Here is a 25,211-nt window from a genome sequence, read left to right as displayed (position 1 = left end):
CCATTTTACATTCCCACCAACAGTGCACAAGTTTCCAATTTTTTCCACATTTTTGTCAACACTTGTTATTATTCTTTTTTTTTTAACAGTAGCCATTTTAACAGGTGTGAAGTTTCATTTTATTGTGGTTTTGACTCCCATTTCCCTGATGATTAGTAATGCTGAGGATCTTTTTATATGCCTGTGACAAAATAGCCAAGATATGGAAACCACCTAAATGTCCACTGATGGATAGATGGATTTAAAACATATGGTGTATGTGTATGGTGGAATAGTATTCAGCCTTAAAAGGCGGGGAACCCCTGCTCTATGCAACCCCATAAATGAACCTGAGGGTCATTAAGTGAGATAAGTCAGTCACAGAAGGACAAATATTGCATGATTCCACTTGTATGAGGAATCTAAAATAGTCAAACATAGAAACAAGAAGTAGAATGGTAGTTGCCAGGAGATGGGGGGAAAGGAAATTAGGGAGCTTCTGTTCAATGGGCATAAAGTTTCTCCTACACAAGACTAAGAAATTCCAAAGATCTTCTGTACAACTTTATGCCTACTGTTAACAATACAGTCTACTGTGTACTTAAAATTTTGTTAACAGGGTCAACCTCCTGTTAAAAATGCTTACCACAATTAAAAAGAAAAAAGATTGGCAGAAATCTAAAAGATTGATAGTACAGTACATGGACCAAAATGTAGAGAAGCACACGCATACATTCTGAGGGAAGTGTGCCTAGATACAATCTCTGTGGAGGCCAATTTAATACTGTCCATTAAAATTTTACATTTGCTTTGAACCAGAAAATGTAGCTACAGATGGTCTCACTCATTTATGAAATGATGCACATACAAGGCTGTTTATTTCAGCTTTGTTTGAAATAGTAAAGAATGGAAACAATCTTTTTTTTAAACATTTTTTTATTGAGTAATAGTCATTTTACAACGTTGTGTCAAATTTCAGTGTAGAGCACAATTTTTCAGTTATACATGAACATACATGTATTCATTGTCACATTTTTTTCGCTGTGAGCTACCACAAGATCTTGTATATATTTCCTTGTGCTATACAGTATAATCTTGTTTATTTATTCTACATTTTGAAATCCCAGTCTGTCCCTTCCCACCCTCCACCCCCTTGGCAACCACAAGTTTATTTTCTATGTCTATGAGTCTGTTTCTGTTTTGTATTTATGTTGGTTTTTTTTAGATTCCACATATGAGTGATCTCATATGGTATTTTTCTTTCTCTTTCTGGCTAACTTCACTTAGAATGACATTATCCAGGAACATCCATATTGCTGCAAATGGCGTTACGTTGCCGGTTTTTATGGCTGAATAGTATTTCATTGTATAAATATATCACATCTTCTCTATCCAGTCATCTGCTGATGGACATTTAGGCTGTTTCCATGTCTTGGCTATCGTAAATAGTGCTGCTATGAACATTGGGGTGCAGGTGTCATTTTGAAGTAGGGTTCCTTCTGGATATATGCACAGGAGCAGGATTCCTGGGTCATATGGTAAGTCTATTCCTAGTCTTTTGAGGAATCTCCATACTGCTTTCCACAGTGGCTGCACCAAACTGCATTTCCACCAGCAGTGAAGGAGGGTTCCCTTTTCTCCACAGCCTTTCCAGCATTTGTCATTTGTGGACTTTTGAATGATGGCCATTCTGACTGGTGTGAGGTGATACCTCATTGTAGTTTTGATTTTCATTTCTCTGATAATGAGTGATATTGAGCATTTTTTCATGTGCCTATTGATCATTTGTATGTCTTCCTTGGAGAATTGCTTGTTTAGGTCTTTTGCCCATTTTTGGTTTGGGTTATTTTTTTTTTCTTATTAAGTCTTATGAGCTGCTTATATATTCTGGAGATCAAGCCTTTGTTGGTTTCATTTGCAAAAATTTTCTCTCATTCTGTAAGTTATTGTTTTGTTTTATTTATGGTTTCCTTTGCTGTGCAGAAGCTTGCGATTTTAATTAGATCCCACTTCTTTATTCTTGGTTTTATTTCTATTGCTTGGGTAGACTGCCCTAGGAGAACATTTTTGAGATGTATGTGAGATAATGTTTTGCCTATATTTTTTTCTAGGAGGTTTATTGTATCTTGTCTTGTGTTTAAGTGTTTGATCCATTTTGAGTTTATTTTTGTGTGTGCTGTAAGGGAGTGTTCTAGCTTCATTGCTTTACATGCTGCTGTCCAGTTTTCCCAACACCATGTGCTGAAGAGACTGTCTATTCCATTGTATATTCTTGCCAAGAATGGAAACAATCTTGATGCCCAACCCCTGGTGAATGGCTAATGGAGTTATAGTATTATTCTTATTTTAAAAATATGAAATGCTCACATTTTTATGACTATAAATATTGGTATTTGCACAGCCAAGTAGTGTACTGTCCTTTCTCGAATAGTTTTGTTATTGTTGTTTGTTTTGTTTTGCTTTGTTTTCTGGTGTTTCTAGTTGTCTTTCTGTTTTCCTTGTAATTATCTTCTATAGTTTTCAGATTCTCTAACTGAGTCTCTTATTCAGGGGGAGGCCCATTCAGACCTCTCACTCCATCCTTGGCTAGTTGTTTTCTAGGCCAACTACAAAATTCTCATTCTATGACTCTCTTTATTCTTTACTCTGCATTGACTCCAGTGCTGCTTCTTTTTTTTTTTTTTTTTTTTTTTGTCATCTCCTTTCTTGGTTTCGTTTTTTCATCTGTGTGATCACATCTTCAAGCAAATCATTAAGAAAATGTGAAAAGGAGGTAAATTTCCTAAGGGCTTACATGTCTAAAATGCTTTTATTCTACTCTCACATTTGATTGGTAGTTTCTCTTGGTATAGAATTCAAGATTGAAAATTACTTTCGTCAGAATTATTAAGGTTTTGCTGCATTGTCTTTTAGCATCAGCATCACTGCTGAGAAATCTAACTATGAATTCTTTTTCCTTCCTGGTTTCCTAAGAAGAGGGAAAGCAAGGATACTCACATCTGATTAATTCATCATTCTTCTCCTGAAACTCTTCATTCAAGGAAATAGAAGGGAAGGAAGGACATCTTTCCATTTCCTTTCTGGTTAGGTAGAACTTCTCTTGCACCTGCTCCCTTCTCTGTGCCAAGTGATTCATGGTTAAACTTTCTGATCTATGGGGATATCTCTTGATACATGGTGATGAGGTACTTGATGTTTAGAAACACTCTTCTGTTAATAGAGCCAAACTTCCAGCCCACTGTCTGTCTGAACTCAACAATCCTTCCTTGGATATCAGAAGTTGAAAATCGACCCTTCCATTGTTTTTACACTCATGCTGTTACTATCTTAATCTTCCCGAGGAAAATGGATGCCTCTAACAGAAAGGGGAAGGCCAGTAGAAAGAAGTTAAGAAGTGAAATGTCTTCAATATGTATTTGTAATATTTAAAAAAAGTTTTGAATACAGTATGGAACATTTTCCCCTTGAAAGTTGGTTTTTACTGAAAGTTACTTAATTCCAAGTTACTTAGCCTGATATTGTACAAACCATCTTCACAGTTATCTGATTAAATACCTAGGTCTTTCATGTGGTGTATGAATATCTCTGTACCAATTTCTATTTTAACCCTAATATACTAGATTGTTTCCTTCAGTCTAGCCCAAATGCAAACATTATTGATGATCCTCAGTTTGGAATTAGGTTTTGATCATGTTGTCCATTCTTCAGAAGAAATTGGAAGATGTATAAAAGCAACCTATATATAGATTACCCCTCTTTCTGCAGTGGAACCGTATCTTCACATGGCCACTGACCTATGACAAAGCCAACCCAAAAATATAGATTGTAGTTATGATCAGACTAATCATTAAAAATGAATCAATCACATTCTTCCTCACATAAATTATTGAGACAGGTGATACAAATAGATTTGACAGACCATGGCCTACCAGGTTTTTACTTATCAGGGTAGCCTTATTAAACTATTTCATTTATTAAGTTAGGTTATTATTAAGTTAATTATTCATAGTCAAGAATAATTACAAATATGAAATTACCTAAATATGAAATTACTTATGACAGATAAATGAAAGTGAATCAAGAATATTTGCCAAATAGGAAACTACATTATTTTAGGTGATATAAGCTTTTAAAATAACTTGATGAGGTCTGTTTTTTACTAATTAGTGGTTTGCATAGATACTTTAATCTCCTCAATTCATGTTGTTTTCTCAAAAAGTCAGTCCTCAAACCCCATCAGTGTGAGGTAAATTGAAGAAAGAAGCTCATATTTCTTCTTCTAACGAAAGGCAAACTCCTCCAAATAGAAGTATAGCATTTATTTTGCAGTCTTACCACATAAGAATTTGAAATAACTTGGATTATTCTGGTATCAAGTGGGATTCATGGATGAAGAATATAAGTTTCTAAATTGGAATTTCTGTAGCTTTCGCAATTAATATTCTCAGTACAGCAGAAATACCAAGAGAAGTCTAAAGAATGAAAAACTTAGCAGTCATTCATCCATTCAGCACCTTCTAAATGCAATCCATTTTGCTAGATAATAGCAAAGGGGAGAGAGACTGAGACTATGTATAAATTTTGAAGTGGAATGCCTCCTAATAGGGGCAGAAGTCATAGTTGGAGGAAAGTTTATGGGGAGTCCAGATGTCCCATATAGTGTTCCAGATTCACAGACTATATGTTCTATTATTTAATGTATAATATTTCTAGTTTTATTGGTTAAATCAATAGTGACTTAAGGGGCAGGATGTAGCTCAGTGGTAGAGTACGTGCTTAACATGCACGAGGTCCTGGGTTCAATCCCCAGTACCTCCATTAAATAAACAAACAAACCAACCAACCTAATCCACCCCCCCCCCAAAAAAAAGAGTGACTGGAGATATGCTATTTCAGAGCACATGTAAGAAAAAAGGAATGTGATTTCTGAGTTCAGAAAAACATAGAAAAAGATTATTATTAAAAAGTATCCCTGCAACCACAAGGAATGATCCTGATTCATTATGTCCCACATCTAAAATGCTGCCAGAGATTTTGAATGAAATTGTTAAGTTTTGAAAGCACTATGAATGACCTCTATTTTTAAATTGTTGAAAGTAAGATACAATTGTCCATCTAGGACATAGAGATTGTCATATTAAGTGAAGTAAGCCAGACAAAGACAAATATCATGTGATGTCACTTACAGGTAGAATCTAAAAAAAAGATGATACAAATTTTATTTACAAACCGGAAATAGACTCATGGACATAGAAAACAACCTGTGGTTACCTGGGAGGAAAGAGGGAAGGAACAGATTAGGAGTCTGGGATTAACAGGCACACACTACTATATATAAAATAGATAAACAAAGACCTATTGTAGCGCACAGGGAGCTATATTCAATTTCTTGTAATGAGCTATAATGGAAAAGAATCTGAATATATATGTATGTATATGTATAACTGAATCTCTTTGCTGTACACATGAAACTAACATTACAAATCGACTACACTTCAATAAAAAATAGAAAATTTAAAAAATTGTCCATCCAATTATGGAATCTGTTTACTGTAACAGAGAATTATTGAAATATTTCTGTCCATACAAATATTTCAGAGTTTTCTTTCTGGTAACAACCCTTCTTCCCTTGTCAGTGTTACTAGAAAGGTTTTAAGGGTTTTTCTGTTTGTTTTTTAGTGTATGAAAGAGAAGCTATTGTTCTTTATTTCAAAAATGTCTACTTATTTTTATTTACTGATAACTGTTTGTGATAAAATAATAGTCTTTTTATATATAACATAGAATTCTTTTGCAAATAGTTACCCACCCTATGGAAATTCTTTCTTGTGCCCTGATAATTCTGTGAAATAACATAAAACTGGTCACTCCTTTCATTTATCATCACAAACCTTCTTAAATGCCACTTCTCAGAACTAATAAGAAAATCACTTCCCATGACTGGACTACATGTCTGTTATATTTTTCCTTATTTGCTTTTTGTGTTTTGTTCTAATGTTTCCAACTTTAAAAATGTGTTCCCATTGTTCTCATATTAAAAACATTGAATTTTCTATAAAGACATATAAACTTGGTTTTCCATCTAAATTTTATCCCCTATATTTGAAAGCCAGAAAATGCATAGTGGTATTCTAAGAATTTATGCAGATTCTGCTTAATCTTATGTTTCAAGTCTATAAAGCATATTCTAAAGCAATAATAATAACACTTAAAATACACTTACTTGCATAACGTTTTTGTTGAAGTGTGTTTTAGGTATCATATGTTCTGCAACATTCCTGGCAACGGATTATAAAGAATACTTTAAAATGAAACTTCCATTTCTTACTTCAGTTCTTTTCTTTGATTGAGAAGTTTATGAATATATCTTGCCTTCATTTCACAAACAAAAATGTGTTCAAATACAATTAATCTCCCCTATTAACTCTACCAAACATCTGCTGTATTTGTTAAACACTTCAGAATTCTGCTCTGATCCAGTTAATTGTAAGTAATTTCTCAGTTAAATATTTGCATGGGCTTCCATGATGATAAGCTCTTGCCTGTCTTAAATAATCAGCAGAACATCCAGAGAGAGCTTTGTGAAATGTGACACACTATAATAGCTATCCACTGGGACTTAAAATGGTTTTGCTGGCTGGGACTATTTTTTGCATAGTTTTATCTTAGCTAAAAGAGGTAACAGACTTATTAATTCCTTTTTGGTTGTTGTTAACATTTTTAATGTTAGAATTCTGCTAAAACAAAAAAAGAATGAATGCCTATATAGACGTTTGCAGATATATACATCATAAGTCTTTTAAATACATTCTTAAGTTTCTCTCTTAGGAAAGCAATAAACCATTATGTTTGTGAAGTTTTAGGAATAATCCAATTTAAAGTTATTTTCATAGCAGAGTGAGTAGATGTTAAACATAGAAAAAATGGATAGGCATTATTCTTTACCAAATTAAATCAAAGAAGAAAAAACCACACCAATTATACAAATATGCCACCCGCACAAAGATTTAAGATAAGATTCTCTAATGAGAAAAAATGGTATAAACCTGTAAAACTCCAAATAGGGATCAAAGATTTAAATAAGATCCATAATAGAGATGATGTGAGAAGTGGTAAATGTTTAATTCTTAAAAGAACTGTAAGGCAGTTTTAGTTGTCAGAGAATGGAATGATCACTTTAGATGAGAAATACAGACAAGACTAAAAGCCCTCCAATGTGGTACTTAAGTCCAAGTCCAAGTTTTGAAAATAAATATGATTATATGTAGACCAGAAACCTGTTTCCTACCCCCACTTCTCAGTATTAGTCTACGCCAGTGTTTTCTTCCTTGTGATCCAATTTTATAAGTATTTATTGAATCTCTTCTATAAGTATGGTAAATGATAGGAAAAAATGATGCTGTGTCCTCTAGAACTCATAGTCAACTCAAAGGATAAGAAAAGTACACACATAATGGCATTTACAAGATCAAATTGAGAAAGAATTTTGGGAAGGGTTCTGAGACAAATGCTGAGCTCTTGACCCAAGTTTAAGTAAGCACGATCTTAGGTACATCTATAACTTTCATGGTAAGTGTTAAGTAAATCCATTGTTTGACTTTACTAAATGGGAGGAGTAATGAGCTGGATAGTTGTAAATAATAAACCATCCTCAAATTTAAATTTTTTTATTTTGGGAAAAAATATGATTTTTCTACAGTTGGTTGACCTGCGTTTTACTAATGACAATATCAGTATTATTTTTCCTTGTAAATGTCAGCTAATAATATTCAGTAAAGACAGCTCAAAAATATTCTGAATATTAATGCAGCGTAGCTAGGATTAAAACTTGCTCATGGATAATTCAAATAGTGAATAATCCATTCAAGATGAAGAATAATCCCACTTTTTCATCAAATTCTGCACTGAGTCTCAGACTTTGAATCATGACCATCCAGGAGGCACTGGATGGGTTTAATGTGGGCTTAATGTGTGTGAATGTACTATATGTTACCATGTGGACTTTCCACACAAAAGGTTCTTATAAATATTTTTGAATCCATTGAATCTATTCCAAATCAAGTTTAATATTTTTGTCTTATGTTGGCTTTTGCTAAATAATTTCTCCAACTAGTAAAGGGAATAGAATTTTGATTATATGTGGCTCAGAATTTATTGTACTCCCTAGATGGATATTTGGTGGGGGGGGGGTGTATTTTAGTAACTCAAGTTTAAAAACACTGAAAGAACCTTCAACACTGGATGAAAATCAAAAATGTTATATATAAGTTTGACTATTCATGAAATGATTATAGTTTCCTGAGGGTAAAGGGGAAGATTTTAATCTAGAGCCAAGATTGTGTCAATCTTAAAACTACAACTCCCTGAAATTATGCTGTAGCTAATACTTAGTACATTTGGATTTCAAAATTCATTTTTCTTATACATGTTAGGAACTTACCACCCTGAAGTTGACCTAATTAGCCAACTCTCCTTGGTTTTATATCATTTGACAGGTGTATTTTGTAAAATCAAACATAAATGGTCACTTTTTTCAGTCCCTGGCTTCTACTTCTTCCTAAATCAATAAAACATAGGTTCTACATGGCCCTAGAGCATTAAATTGTTCCAAAAATAGATAAAAGAAATGAAAGTAATAAATACATACATTTTATGAGCATTCTGTGGAGAAAACTCAGAAAAATTTGGGGAACACTGAGGGTTGATGATACATGTAGAATTTTTTTGTACTAATGCTTTTTCAAAGTTAGTTACAATAATTTATACTAAATTATGATAATTTTAATCAAAGGAAAGCAATCTGAATGAAAAATTAAAATGTGTCTATAGCTTTTTTCTATTCAAAATAAAATTCAATGGTGAAAATACGTGTTACGATATTTGTGAAAATTTAGTTTCTATGAAAAACAAAAAATGAATATATACATAATAATTATCGGTCATCACAAGCACATCTAATGTTTTACTTTAAAGGCAGCCATAACCTTTAAAGAAAAGGTCACTTTATATAAATGAATCCTAGTTTTTTAAGTTAGGTAACAAAAGAATGTTTCTCCTGGAATGGAGGTGTTTGAATCTGTATTACTAGATTTCTCACTTTATTCCAAAGTATTTAAAACATTTAATATATGATAAGTTACTCACACATATTTATAAAACCCTTTGAAAAATACTGGCTTTACCCAAATGCTTTTGTTACTGTGGATTGATTTCCCATTATGATTTTTTTTTTCACTCAGACACTAATAGGCACCTGATGTTGAATAAGACTCAGATTCTACCTGTTGTACTTAGAGCCTGGTGAATCATTGCCTGAGTAATTATTTGAACAGACTTATGGTAAGTCCTTTAAAGGACGAGTCCACGGCACCCTGAGACTGATGAAACAAGGCATTCACCTCTTCACGTGGAAAATCAGGGAAGGTCAGGGTAGGTTTTCTTGAGATCAATTTGGCTGTGATGTGGAGGATGGAGGGGTCCGTGTCCAGTGTCAACTAGGAAGTTCTCAGAGATGGACAAACAAGAAGGGATGATGGAGCAGAAGGAATGGAGGGAAATCTATTTTGGAGATACGTCCACTGGACGTGGTGACTAGATGTGAAGGAGAAGTGAGACAGTATGGAGGATGAGTTCTAGGTTTCCAGCAAGAGCACTAGCCGAATGCTGTGTGGTTTACTGAGTTGGGGAGTGCTGGAAGAGGACCCAGTAGTAGTGGGAGGGTTCTAAAGGTGGTGTCTGGTGTGCTAAATTCAAATGCCGGTGGGAGATGAAGTGGGTGTATCAGCAAGGCAGTTGGATGTGTGGATCCACAGCTCAAAGAATCAACTGGGCTGCGAATCTTGGAATCATTGGCCTAGAGAATCCAAAGCCCACAGTCTATGAGATGATGGTGGGGGAATGAGGACTGGGAAGAAAACGGATCTAGCCAACACCCACCCCCCCCCCCATTGAAAGTTGACTAGAGAAGGAGGAAGCAGGAGGAGAGACTAAGAAGAAGCTTTCAGAGAAGTAATGATGAACAACAAATGGTGAAGACTTTAAAAACCAGCAGTGTCTGATGCTTAGCAACAGATTCTTTTAATAGGTAAATGTAGGGTCTCCAATTTTTTACCTAAGGTCTTTCCCATCAAATGATTAAATAAATTCAATAAATGACCACTCCTTAAAAAAAAATAAGGAACAAAAGGAAAAATAAACCCAGAAGTATCATCATTTTGATTTTCATGCTGAGTGAGAATTCCTGTGTAGTCGTAACTATCTGTGAGAATTAGTAGACTTGACTTCCATGTTAACAGCACCTGGGATTTCCTGGGCCTTTTGCATAATTGGTAAAAAAAGTACTTATTTTTTTTCCTACCACTTGATAGTGTTATGGGAAAGTGTTAAATAATGTCTATGATACTAAAAATTAAACTATGCATAGAAACAACCTAAATGTCCAGCAACAGAAGAATGGATAAAGAAGTTATGGTCTATATATACAATGGAACACTACTCAGACATAAAAAAAGAATAAAATAATGCTATTTGCAGCAACACGGGTGGACCGGGAGATCATCATTCTAAGTGAAGTAAACCAGAAAGAAAGAAAAATACCATATAATATCACTTATATGTGGAATCTTAAAAAAAAACACAAATGAACTTATTTACAAAACAGAAACAGACTCACAGACATAGAAAACAAACTTAGGGTTACCAGGGTGAAGGGGAATGGGAAGGGATAAAATGGGAGTTCGAGATTTGCAGATACTAACTACTATATATAAAATAGATAAACAAGTTTATACTGTCTAGCACAGGGAACCATATTCAGTATCTTATAGTAACCTACAATGTAAAAGAATATGAAAAAGAATATATGTGTATATGTATGACTGAAACATTGTGCTGTACACCAGATATTAACACAACACTGTAAACTGACTATATGTCAAGTAAAAAATTAAATCAACAAAAAAAGAAAGAAAAAAGAAAAATGAAATGTTATGAAGTAGACACATGTTGAAGCCAATGTCATGACCATGTGTTTTCTTAGAGTAAATTTGCAAACCTACTCCCAACCAAAAATGTTGTTGCGTGTATAGAGTTTATGAAGAGGCATTTTTTTTCTGCTTATAAATTTGATTACCATTCATTGAAGGCAGTTTGAGAAAATGTGGTTCCAATCATATGGAAGTCTTCACTGGGAATAAACACTGGGCCTCACACCTGGTTTGGAATTGCTTTATTTTTTCTTCTCTCTTTTGGTATTAACTACAAAGATAAACCAGTCAAAGAGCGATAATTCATCATCATTAATATATTACATAGTCTAACCTCAGAAGAGCTCAAAAGACTTTAAAAGTTTCGTATAATCACTAAAGTAGGCATTTTTCACAGCACTCTTTGAGAGGCAGCTGTACTTGAAACAATCTATTAATAGTTGTCTTTTTTCTCTCATAGGGTTCCCTGGGGATACAAGGCCCCCAAGGTCCACCTGGAAAAGAGGGTCAGAGGGTAAGTAAACTCAGAGCAACTGGCAAGTGTTGCTAGCTCAGGGGTTACTTATTTCTGAACACTTAGAAAAATAAGACCAAAATACAGCAAGCAGATGGGTGTAAGGAGAGTATCAACTATCTGAAGTCTGAAATTTGAGATTTGAGATTTTGACAGGGCTTTTTAGAGTCCAAAAGACTCTATGTGTTTTCCAGATTGGCAGCACAAATGTAGAGATATAGTTTGGGTGAAATGAATTAACCGTAATTTGATCTGGAGCACAGTGGTTGTGGATTTTGGAGCTTTAGAGTTAAGCTGATCTTTGCAGAGTTAAGTTTGATGAGCATCTTTATGGAGTTCTAGCTTGTTGATGAATCCTGTGAAGACTGTGGATAACAGCTACATTCTTTAGCCAAATTAAATTATTGACGGTAGTGACTTTTTAGTCACTTTTACCACCTTTGAGATAAAACATGGAGGACATGAATCAATTGTACTTACCGTGGGAGTGTAGCCATCACCTTCTAGTGAGATTAGTCTTACTGACTTCCAGTAGAAGGAACCCTTGAGGTGACAGTTGGTCAGCTCTGCATGATCACTTTCTGCAGTGGCCTCCCCCGCCCCCATTTTTGTGGCTAATCATTATTAATCATCTCAAATCATGTTAAACTCTTGAAACATTTCACATGTGCTATCTCACATGAGTAGTAGTATTAACATTTGTTACCTTATAAATGAGAATAGTGTGACTCACAGAGTGTTGGTGACTTGCCTAAAGTCATAGAACTAATAAAAAGTCAAGCCAAGACTGGAAATTGGGGCTTCTGATCTCGTGTTCTCTTTTACTGTCCCAGGATATTAACCCTGTATCTCTTTGTTAGTCATTTTTACTTATTCTTCCCAGTTCTACTCTCTGGTAAATAAGGCTGTTGCCTCAAATATATTAGAGTTCTAATATTTGAGGATCAATGGGATATTTTACCAAGAAATCTTGTATCAGGTTAGTAAAATCCTAATTTTCTTAGCTCTTTCTCATATCTGGATTCCTGACTGCCTAATAGGCTGATAGTCTTTCTCAGAAAACACTTATGGGCCTTCTGGAGGTGTCAGGAGTGGAATAGAATGTGTGCGGTGGTATTTAGGGCAGAGTTGAATGTGCCACATATGCCCTGTACCATAGACCACATGCTTCTATTGAAGTCTAAGACTGAATCAATGCTTCTGTGAATGGTGTCACACTTTGTTTTTCCTAACTCCTTCCACTAGGACAGCTCTGTTTTTAATTTTTTGGTGTTACAATTAACATTCGATTTGGGAAAAAATGGACTGAATAAAAAAAGTCTAAGTTTGCTCAGTTAAAAAAATTCTATGCCCAGTTTTAATTCCCAAGGTCTTTTTCAGTGAACCCAAAAGGGTTTAATACATTTTGATGGCTAAGAAAATAAAAGGAAAAGTTTGGTGAATAATGGCTAATATCTATGGGCTACTTACAATGTGCTAAATGGTTCATATTTGTTATTTCATTTATTTCCCACAATGGCTCTGTGAGTTTGGTTCTACTCTATTCCTCACAGAGAAACTGAGGTTGTTCAGCAACTTGGATAGAACACATTGCTAGTAAGTGGAACTGTGCTGGTATTTTAAAATTATTTACAAAATCGTATTTGGGTTCTACTCTCAACACCAACGTATATGATTGCAGTTTCCCCTCTATGTCTCTAGCCCCACTCTATCAAAGAGTTCGTTAATCCACCTGACCAAATAGTCTCAGGAAAGAAATAGAAAATTACTTTGTGCTTTGAGGCTACCTTAAGCATTTAACCCATTGAGGGCAGAGGACCAGATGAAATGATCTTGTTAATTTCCAAGCTTCTTTTCCTTTTTTCTCATAGTAGCGGCCAAGATGTCTCTTGTATCCAGGACCATGTTTCTGAATTAATTTCTGACTTTAGCATCCAGGGAGCATTTTCCTTCTAGTAACTACCCCTTACTGGAAACTGAGTGGTAAATTATACTCCCTAGTTAATATCCAAAATATATAAACATGCAACTCAATAACAACAACACAACAACAAAAATACAATAATTTAATTTTAAAATGAGCAAAGGACTTGAATAGACATTTCTCAAAAGACATAAAAATGGTCAACAGGTATATGAAAAGATGCTCAGTGTAGCTAATCCTCAAGGAAATGAAAATCAAAACCATAGTAATATATAACCTCACACCTGCTAAAATGGCTACATTTTATGAGAAAGACAAGAGATTACAAGGCAAGGATGTGGGAAAAAGGGAACCTGTGTGCACTGTTGGTGGGAATGCAAGTTGGTGCAACCACTATGGAGAAAGACTGGAAGTTCCTCCAAGAAAAGTAGCAATAGAACTACCTTATGACCCAGCAATCTCACTTCTGGGGATTTATCTAAAGGAGTGAAATTAGTATTTCAAAGAGATAATGCATACTCCCATGATATAGAAACAACTTAAACATCTATTGACAGATGAATGGATAAAGAAAATGTGATTACACACACATGCACTCACACACACACACACACACACACTAATGGAACATTATTCACCCTTAGTAAAGAAGGAAATCTTACCATTTGTGATAATATGGATGAATCTGGAAGACATTATGCTAAATGAAGTAAGCCAGACACAGAAAGACAAATGCTGCATATTCTCAGTTATATGTGGAATCTAAAAATGTAAAATTCATAGAAACAGAGAGTGGAGTGGTGGTTACCAGAGGCTGGGGGGAGAGAGAAGTAAGGGAAATGTTGGCCAAAGGGTACAAAGTTTTAGTTATACAAGATGAGTAAGTTCTGAGGATCTAATGTAAAACAATGAGACTATAATTAACATTGTGTTGCAAACTCGAAACTGGCTACAAGGGTAGATCTTAAGTATTTTCACCACACATGTGTGAGGTGATAGATGTGTTAATTAGCTTGATTTTGGTGACTATTTCACAATGTATATAAGATCAAGTTGTATACCTTAAACATATACAATTTTAACTCAGTAAAGTAGAAAAATAATAATTATAATGATCATAGTAAACAAGTTTTTAATTTCAATTCCAGAAATACCCTTAAACTCCCTAGATGGTTTCATCATTTTTTTTTAGTGGAATGTACTCTACCACTGAGCTATAACCTCCCCACTCTGTATGTGGTTTGAGATGGAAATTATGAAGCTGGGTGAAGTTAGGCAGTGTGTCTAAATTCTTCCCGTGACAGAGCATTTTCTTTTCAATTATGTATTAAGACCATTTAACATGAGATCTACTCTCTTAATATATTTTTAAGTATAGGATGAAACTGTACTTTTGGCTTGTACTGACATGTGGTCAATTCAATGTTCCTCCTCCTTTATTTTAATTAAAACATCTTCCAAGCCAGATCATCACCCACTCTGCAATTGTACAGGTGCCTTTTTGAATCACAGAGGAGGAACTGATCCTTGTCATTGTTAAACATCTTCTGGATTTGTTTCTAATACCATTCTATTGGGGTTTTTTTCCCCAGTGAAATAGCTCCTAACTTTATATCACCTTAAATTTTGATAAGCCTACCCTCTGAGGCTTCATTCAAATCATTAATAAATCCTGAACAGAACAGGGCCTGACAGCTCTATGTAAACAGCAGCAAAGCTCCTATCTTTTTTTTTTAAACATTTTTTATTGATTTATAATCATTTTACAATGTTGTGTCAAATTCCAGTGTTCAGCACAATTTTTCAGTTATTCATGGACATATACACACTCATTGTCACATTTTTTTCTCTGTGAGTTATCATAACATTTTGTGTATATTTCCCTGTGCTATACAGTGTAGTCTATTCTACAATTTTGAAATCCCAGTCTATCCCTTCCCACCCTCCACCCCCCTGGTAACCACAAGTCTGTATTCTCTGTCTGTGAGTCTATTTCTGTCCTTTATTTATGCTTTGTTTTTGTTTGTTTGTTTTTGTTTTTGTTTTTTAGATTCCACATATGAGCGATCTCATATGGTATTTTTCTTTCTCTTTCTGGCTTACTTCACTTAGAATGACATTCTCCAGGAGCATTCATGTTACATCTCAAAAATTTTCTCCTAGAAGAAATAAAAGCAAGAATAAACAAATGGGACCTAATGAAACTTACAAGCTTCTGCACAGCAAAGCTCCCATCTTGTCTACCATTGATATTGATGTGGCGTGATAGTCAAGTCGTGGACAAATACATCTGAACGCTACCTCCTTGCCACCCACATTTCTTAATTTGGCTTGTAAGATAATTATGAGAGTCTTTGTCAGAGCAGCTAACGTGAAAAATACTCAAATGAGGCTCCTTAAAGCTAATAATGCTTCAAATTGAAATTGTAGTCTAGTGAAGCCTACATTTCAGAAGACAGTGGATTAAAGAATAAATTAACCTTATGTATTCCTCATGACAATTATGGAGGAATGCATTCAAATTGTAAAGTGCAACCACTGTATTATGTAAATTTGCTCCATTTATAAATATGTATAGTCCAGATAATTTTATATTGCTTTTATTTAATCTTCTGTAAAGAGTGACACAGCACCAGAAACTAAAGAACCTTATAACATTTTGTAGACGATGTTAGGCAAGGGTTGTCATGATTACTACTACTCTTTCACAAATGCTATATTTAGAGAGGGAAGTATTTAGCTCAGGTATTACTAATGTTACCCACATTTACAAGTGAGTATTTCCAAATATACTCAGTGATTTATTCTGCTTTTTAAGTTACTTGAAAGAGAAGCAAATTTAAGAAGTGAGCAGTCTCATTGGGAGTTTGGGATTAGCAGACACAAACTACTATGTACAGAATAGATAAACAGCAAGGACCTACTGTATAGCACAGAGAACTATATTCAGTAGACAACAGAATAGAGTTTCCAGATGCATGGAGGGTGCAACAGCATGAAAATTTGGAACAAAGTAGGGGGAGAGATACTGGATGAAAGAAGAGGTGACTGGAATTGTGGCCAGCTGCGAAAGAAGTTGTAGTTGAACACATGGGAAAGCACTGGAAACAAAACCTACAAGAAAAGATGTGAGGGAATTAAGGGGTGAAGTGTGAGAAAGGAGAGGCAGCAATGGGGAATCTGGTGGAGAAATGAGCACAGGAACTGGGTGGAAGCCCAGAACCTGCCATCTTGGTGAAAAGTAGAATATTTCAGGCAACTGAGCATGTTCATAGAAGTTCACACGAAACATCTCAAAAGAACTGGCGTTTATAAAAATCCCCTCTAAGATGTAGATTCCATATAGGATTTCCTAATATTCCTAATAATATCTCCCCAAACACAAACAAATAATTATTAGTTTAATGTAATCTTAGATTTCTCCTTTATAGTCACATTAAGTGCATGTCTGAACAATCTTAAGATGCAGATGAAACTCCCAGGGCCTTTTTTTAAAGTTACTCTAGATCTCTGAAAGAACATTTATTGGTGAATGAGCTAGTCATTGCCCCAAACAGAAGTTTGTTTGGTTGGATCAGGATGGTCCCACACTCTTGCATTCTTTGCTGCTGGACCCTAGTTGATCCCATATAGAAATTCTATGTTGTAAATGCCTTGCAAGTTGCCCTCTGTCTTGCTCTCAGATATGCTTCTCTGCCTGTGTCTGGCCTCTTTTTCATTTCATTTTTATTCCTTCCAGGTGGCCACCCCCTTAACTGCCTACTTCCAACATTGTAGTGTGGTCTGAAGTCAGGGAGTGTGACACCTCCAGCTTTGTTCTTTTCCCTCGAGGTTACTTTGGCAATTCAGGTCTTTCGTGGTTCCATATAAATTTTAGAATTATTTAGTCTGGTTCCGTGAAAACTGTCAGAGGTGTTTTGATAGGAATTACATCACATCTGTAGATTGTGAGTAGCATGGACATTTTAGCACTATTAATTCTTCCAATTCAAGAACATGAGATATATTTCCTTTTTTTGTATTATCTTTAATTTCCTTTGTTAATATTTTATAGGTTTTAGTGTATAGGTCTTTCACTTCCTTGGTTAAGTTTATTCCTAGAAGTTTTATTCATTTTGATGTGATTTTAAACAGGATTGTTTTCTTGCTTTCTCTTTCTGATAGCTCATTATTAGTGTATAGAAAAGCAACAGAATCTTGTGTCCTACAGCTTTAATGAATTCATTTATTAGTTCTAATATTTTTGGAAGAGACTTTTATGGTTTTGTATGTGTAGTATCATGTCATCTGCAAATAGTAGCTGCTATACTTCTTTCCTTCCAATTTGGATGCCTTTTATTTCTTTTTCTTTTTGATTGCTGTGGCTAGGACTTCCTATATTATGGTAAATAGAAGTGGTGAGGGTGGAAATCCTTGTCTTGTTCCTGATTTTAGAGAAAAAAAAAGCTTTCAGCTTTTCACCATTGAGTATGATGTTAGCTGTGGGTTTGTCATAAATGGCCTTTACTATGTTGAGATATGTTTCCTGTATACCAACTTTAATGAGGAGCATTTTTATCATGAATGATGTTGAATTTTGTAAAATGTTTTTTTGTATCTATTGAGATTATCATGTGACTTTTATTTTTCCTTTTGTTATTGTGGTGTATCACATCAATTGATTTGTGGATGTTGAACCATCCTTGCATAGCTAAAACAAATCCCACTTGATTGCCGTGTATGATCTTTTTTATATGTTGCTGAATTTGGTTTGCTAATATTTTGTTGAGGATCTTGGCATCTATATTAATCCATGATATTGGCTCGTAATTTTCTTCCTTTATAGTGTATTTAACTGGTTTTGGTAACAGGGTAATGGTGGTTTCGTAGAATGAACTTGGAAGTGCTTCATCCTCCTATGTTTGGAATAGGTTTAAAATAATAGGTATTAGCTCTTCTTCATGTGTTTGGCTATGAAGCCCCCACTCCTGGATTTTTGTTTGCTGGGAGTTTTTTTTTTTTATTACAAGTTTATTTTTACTACTATTGATCAGTCTGTTCAGATTGTGTATTTCTTCCTGATTCAGGCTTGGCAGTTTGTATGTTTCTAGAAATTGGCTCATATCTTTTAGGTTGTCCAATTAGTTGTCATGTAACTGTAGTATTCTCTTATGATTTTTTTGTATCTCTGGGGTAATGGTTATTATTTCACCTTTTTCATTTTTTATTTTGTTTATTTGGGCCGTCTGTCTCCTTGATGAACCTGGCTAAAGGTTTATCAATTTTTTTTTTCTTGTAAAAAGCAACCTCTTGGCTTCACTGATCTTTTCTATTGTTTTGTTGGCCTCTATTTTATTTATTTCTTCTCTGATCTTTATTATTTCCTTCTGTCTGCTGACTTTTAATTTTGTTTGTTCTTTTTCTAATTCCTTATATGGTAGATTTGTTTGTTTATTTGAAATTTTTTCTTGTGTCTTGAAGTAGGCCTTTATCACTATAAACTTCCTTCTTATAACTGCTTTTGCTGTATCCCAGGGATTTTGGAAAACAGTGCTTTTATTTTCATTGGTCTTGTAGTTTCTGATTTCTTATTTGATTTCTCCCTTGACCCATTGGTTTTTTAGTACCATGTTCTTTAGTCTCTAAGTATTTGTGCTTTTCCCATTTTCCTTCCTTTAATTGATTTCCAGTTTCACACCATTGAGGTTAGAAAAAAATGCTTAATATAGTTTCTATCCTCTTAAATTTGCTAACATTTGTGACCTAGTGTATTATCTATCCTGGAGAACATCCATGTACACTTGAAAAGAATGTGTATTCTGTTGTTTTTGGATGGAATGTCCTGTACATATCTATTGAATCCAATTGGTCAGTTGAAAACCACTGTTGCCTTATTGATTTTCTGTCTGGATGACCTGTCCATTGATGTAAGTGGGATTTTAAAATCCCCTACTAGTTAGTATTGTATTATTGTCAATTTCTCCCTTTATGTCTGTTAATATTTACTTTAAATATTTAGGTGCTCCTGTATTGGGTGCATATTTGTTAACAAGTGTTATATCCTCTTCTTTTATCGATCCCTTTATCATTATATAATGCTCTTCTTTGTCTTTTGCTATAGATTTTGTTTTCAAGTCTATTTTGTCTGATTTGAGTATTGCTATCCCCATTCTTGTTGGTTCCATTTACATGAAATATCTTTTTCCATCCCCTCACTTTCTGTCTGTCTGTGTCTCCAGCTCTGAAGTAAAGTAGCTATAGATGGGTCTTGTTTTTAAATCCAGTCACCCTATGTCTTTTGACTAGAACATTTAGTCCATTGACATTTAAAGTGATTAATGATAGGTATGTACTTATTGCTGTTTTACATTTGTTTTCTGGTTGTTTTTGTAGTTCTTCTCTGCTCTTTGCTTCTTCTTTTAGTTTCTTCCCTATGGTTTGATGACCTTCTTTAGTGGTATTCTTCCATTCCTTTCTGAAAAGGAGCATCTATTGCAAGTTTCTGATTTGTGATTACCATAGGGTTCATATATGTTGACCTATAATTATATCTATTTGTTTCAAACAGGGAGTCCTTTAAGTTTGGTCACATTCTAAAAGATCTACATTTTTTATTCCCATCCCCCATATTTTGTGTTTTGGATGTCATATTTTACATCTTCAACTTTATTCTTTTACTAATTATTGTGGTTATATTTAACAGGTTTTTTCTTTTAATCTTCATACTAGCTTATTTAAGTAGTTGATCCTTAGCCTTTATTAAATATTTGCCTTTACTAATAGGATTTTTCTTTTTCTAGAAATTCTTACTTCTTGTTATAGCCTTGTTTTTCCACTTAGAGAAGACCCTTTAACATTTCTTTTAGGGTTGGTTTAATATTGATGAACTCTTTTATCTGAGGTGTTTTTATCTCTCCTTCAATTCTAAATGATAATCTTGCTGGGTAAAGTATCCTAGGTTGCAGGTTTCCCCCTTTCAGCACTTTGAATATATCATGACACTCCTTTCTGGCCTGCAAAGTTTCTGCAGAAAAATCACTTGATAGGTGTATGGAGGTTCCCTTGTATGTGACTCTTTGTTTTCCTCTTGCTGCCTTTGGAATTTTAATTATGATATGTCTTGGTGTGAGTCTGTTTGGGTTCATCCTGTCTGTGATGTTCTGTGTTTCCTGTACCTGGATATCTGTTCCCTTCTTCATGTTTGGGAATTTTTCAGCCATAATTTCATTAAATATCTTTTTGACCACTTTTTCTGTCTTCTCCTCCTGGGACCCCTGTAATGCAAATGCTGGTAAGCTGCTGTTGTCCGATAAATCTCTCTGTTACCATTTTGTTGTTGTTATTTTTCTTTTTGCTGTTCTGATTGGGTGATTTCCATTATTCTATCTTCTAGATCACTCATGCCTTCTTCTGTATCACTAAGTCTGCTGTTCATTGCTTCTAGAGTGTTTTTCATTTTAGGTATTGTATTTTTCAGTTCAACTAGTTATTTTTTATATTTTATAGTTTCTTGTTAAAATTCTCACCGTGTTATTATTATTTTCTATTATTTTCTCAAATTCTGTTAGCATTTTTATTACTAATGCTTTGAATTCTTTATCTGGTAAATTATTTCTGTTTCATTATTTATTTTTTAGGGGTTTTCTCTTACTGTTTCAATTGAGATGAATTGTTCTGTGTCTTACTTTGCTTAACTTTCACTGTCTCTATGAAATTAGGTGAACAATTACCTATCCTGGTCTTGAAGTGGTGTCCTTATGTGGGAACATCCCTGTACAGTCTGTGTGTGCCCAGTGGCTTTGGTAGGAGAGCTGGATTTGATGTGGACACATATTATGGCTTTCTTCAGGATGTGCTGGCAGCTATCATCTTGATTGGAGGTGGGGCTCTAGATGGAGGTGCTAGAGCTGGATCCAGCTGTGAGCTGAGCTTCCCCTCTGTTCAGTGGTCATCACTGTCTTTTCAGGGGTGTGATCAGATCCCACACTGCTAGAGTAGTAGCCCTGAGGGCCAGGTCTGAGCTGGCTACATTCTCTTCAAGTGTGTGCTCTCCCCACTCCCAGCACCAGCACCCTCACCCCAGAGGGGAGCAGTGCTGGGGCAAGAGGGGCTAGAGTGAGCACTTGGCATCGGTCAGGCATGGGCTGTGGTGGACCTTCTGAGGTCAGAAATCAGGACTGCTTCAGATGTGCTGCCCATTTAAGCACAGGGAATGGCTGTCCTCCACCTTTCAGACACCAGCCTGGCTCTGAGCTGCTTCTGTGTCACATTGCTGATCCTTGCCCCAGCGTGGGTCAGCTCATGAAGCCAGTGGGGCTAGAGCATGCACTCTGCTCAGGTTGGGTGTGCATGCTAAGCAGTCATGGCAACTGGCCAGCCACCAGTGCAGTTTTCAATCCACTGTCCCCTCCCCACTTTGGGTGCAAGCAAGCATGTGCACATTGCTCCTGAGCACAGTCTAGGCCTCCCACAGCCCTCCTATTAGGAACAGGGGCCTCCAACCAGACAAGTGGGCTCCTCTTCCCTGTGTCAGAACCCAGAGGCATCCAACCTGTGACTCAATCCACCCCCTCCCCGGGGAGGGTCTCTACCATGTAGTCTCCCTTTTCCTCTGAGTCCCTTCCCAGGTGCACAGATCCCAACATCAATTTGCTTCCCTCATTTTATTCCCTATTTCCAAGATTAAATGAGAAATCAGTATAGAAATACGAATTGCAGTCTTCTCTTTGGCATATGATACATTTCTTGAAGCAAAAACATAGCACTCAGTAATCTGCATACTGACTTCCTGTGCTTGTTCTAACTGATGAGGTCCCAGTCAGCATGTGATTGACTATTAAGCATGTGGCTTTACCATCAACTGTTTCACATAATAAATGTGATTTAATATTTGTGACATTTCTTAATAGAATTTTGGAGTTCTTGCCAGTTATACGTTCCTCAAAATAGAGAATCAGAATTTCAGAGAATTTTCAAAAAAATTTTAAAGAATGATGTTGATCTGCTTTCTCTGAAAATTTGTACTTCACAATTTTCTCCTAGTAGCTTGCCACCCTGCGTGCTTCTGCTCACTCTAGCTTGGTGTCCCCCTACACTGCCTCAAATGTAGTTGCTCAAGCAATGGAGTAAAACAGGAAGGAAGAAAAGAGGCTAACATATGTTAATGTCAATGACAAATGTCCCCAAGGGATTAGTTGTGTAGCTGGGATAAAAGTCTTCCACTTTGCCCCACACTCTGATGGGTAAGGAAGATAGAACAAAGGAACAAGATGTGGGGAGACAACTGTTAGTTCAGTCTAATCCGAATCAGGGGAAAAGGAGTCCCAGTAAGGATGCAACCCTGTCTGTGAGAGCAGGCCACCCCTTAGATAACATTAAATATCACAGCTAGTTAATGGCAGTGTGCCGTTGGTCCACTGCGGTGAATGTCACTCTAATTAGCGAGTCTGTGCAGTGCACTTGAAGGAAAAGACACAAAGCACCCTGGAAGGCTGTAAAAAGAAAAGGAGATTGTAACCAGCAGTTTTGTCTGATAATATTATATAGATCATTAAACCACAACGAGCTTGTTACCAAGTCCAAACTCATTCTGCTTGCCAATAAATCAGGAGACAAGGTGTTGGGGCAAGGAGTAATGACTTTATGTGAAAGCCAGAAGACTGAGATGAGGGAGCTAATGTCCTGGAGAACCATCTTCCCCAAGTCTGAATTCAGGCTCCTTCTATACTAAAAAGGGCAGGGGGTGTGGTTGGTTGTTGCAAACTTCTTGGTGTCGGAATCCTTTGTTCTTACAGCTGTCCACGTAGGTCAGGTCATGGTGCCCCTGTAAACCCCCAACAAGACAAATATTATTTTCTGTTCTGCTAACTTATTCTCTCTATAGGAATGGAAAAGTTTTATACCTTTAAAGGTGAGGGCCCTGAGAATGGGCTGTCCTGTCTATTTCAGGCTCTAGGCAACATGCTTTTACAAAAGATCAGAACCAGAATGACTAAGCCCAGGAAACAGAGCCCAGGGTTAGGGCCAAAGGAGTAGATCGAATATGGAGTCAGATTTGTTCTTCCTACTACAAGTTGAGGTTCTTCTTCGTTTAAATGAAGGGTCAAATGACGCTATTTGCAGTGTAGCAACTGTAGATTTACAAGCTATCTCTGTCATTGGGTTAGTAAAGAGGGAAGGTTTCATATTTCCCAAATAGGATCCTGACTCTGAATGGCTTATTTAGTTATGTGAATAGGACCCACGAGCTGATCTCTGCTTGGAAGAGTCACCATCTCACAGGGACTCCTTCAAACTGGAGGCCCTCAGAGCTGGAGGCCCAGAGAGGCTGGGAGCCTCTTCAGATGAATGGGCCTGGGGGGTGGGCCCATCTCAGGGACATCAAATGTCCACATTTTAGAGCTGAAAGGAAGCTGTAGTGTCATTCCAGTACACCAAATAAGGGAAATCAGGTTCAGAAATATTTCAGCAGTTCTCCAAAGCCTCAGGACTTTTAATCTCCTTAGCTATTCTGTACACTAGGAAGCACCCACTGTCTGTTTTGTGGTCCCATGCCCAAATCTAGATTTGCATATTGAGAATTTAAGCCAAGCCACTTTATTTTTCTAACTAAAGCCACACATTATGAGGGACAAATGTAGATAGCTGCAGGTGGTCCTTTTGTGGTCTCCATGCATTGTGAGGAGTGCACTGCGCTGTCCCCACACCCTGCTCATCCTGCATCAAGAGTTAGAAACCAGCACTGTCCTGGTCTGTGGGGACCTGGGATGGGGGTCAGAGCTGCTCTTTTTCCAGCTGTAGGATCAGATTAATTTGTGACTTCAGGCAAATCACTCAAGATTCTAACCTAATCTCGATTTATCTGTCTCAACACAATTTAGTCCTCAGGTGTATTAAGGGATTAAGCCAGGAGCACTTCAGATGCACTCTGGTGACTGGAAAAGTCTTGTAAATATTACTTGCTTAGCCACAGAAACATTCAAAGAGCAAGGAAAGGAGAAGGCACTTTCTGCCAGGATGCTGACATCTCATATCCCTGCATCAGTATCTGTATTCAGAACATCACACTGACTGCATCTGTAGCTACTTGGTACATTTACCATTGGAAATGTCAAGTAAAAAGTCATTTATCCGTTTGAGACACTGGTGAACATATATGTGAGCGATGCCAAAACCAAGATTAATCACAAGTTATTAATCAATTTGGGAAATATAAACTTATACATTTTTAGAAATGCAAAATATTGGAACATGAAACATTTTTATGGCCTAATGACTTGAAAGCCAGCAAATCATGTTTCTAATAAATAATACAAGGCCTTGACTTTGAAAAATTCCATAATATTTTGAGTGACCTTAGATGATAGTGCAGAATGCTCAAAGCAAGTTTAACTTTCAAGCACTTTAGTTCTTTTGTTTTTTTCCAGAATGTTGTTATTTCAATTCTCAGGGGAGAGCAGCACTATGCTAAAATAAATATAATACAGTACTAAGTTAAAATTTTTTCTTTTACGGGATGTAAGTACACTATACAGTACTCACTTCTGAGTCTCTTGGAATAATTGTACTCAGTTCTTGAATTCTGCAGAAATTGCTTAGAACCTGCTTTTCCTCCTTTTCCTTAAAAACCAGTAAATTTTTCACTGGATTTTTTCATGAATTGTTATCAATACATTTGACACGTGCAATATCTTCAGCAAAAATACACACCTAGATGTATGTGTGTGTATATGTGGGTGTTATCACTTGTACTTCTCAAACTCATAAGTGTATACAGCATATGCTGTGTCCACCATATTGTGTTCTTTGTATTTGTGGCTCTAAAACCACT

The 25,211-nt window shown here is 35.9% G+C and overlaps 1 protein-coding gene across 1 annotated transcript in view; it reads left to right on the top strand.

The window, feature by feature from the left end:
* Positions 1 to 25,211, top strand: part of COL19A1 (collagen type XIX alpha 1 chain) — a 323,156-nt gene that overhangs the window by 150,905 nt on the left and 147,040 nt on the right. The window contains 1 exon segment of the mRNA XM_032484458.1: positions 11,425 to 11,478. Coding sequence (XP_032340349.1) covers positions 11,425 to 11,478 — 54 coding nt within the window.

The sequence above is a fragment of the Camelus ferus genome, chromosome 8 (genome assembly GCF_009834535.1).
Source record: "Camelus ferus isolate YT-003-E chromosome 8, BCGSAC_Cfer_1.0, whole genome shotgun sequence".
NCBI lineage: Eukaryota > Metazoa > Chordata > Mammalia > Artiodactyla > Camelidae > Camelus > Camelus ferus.
This window is presented reverse-complemented; position numbering and strand designations above follow the sequence as displayed.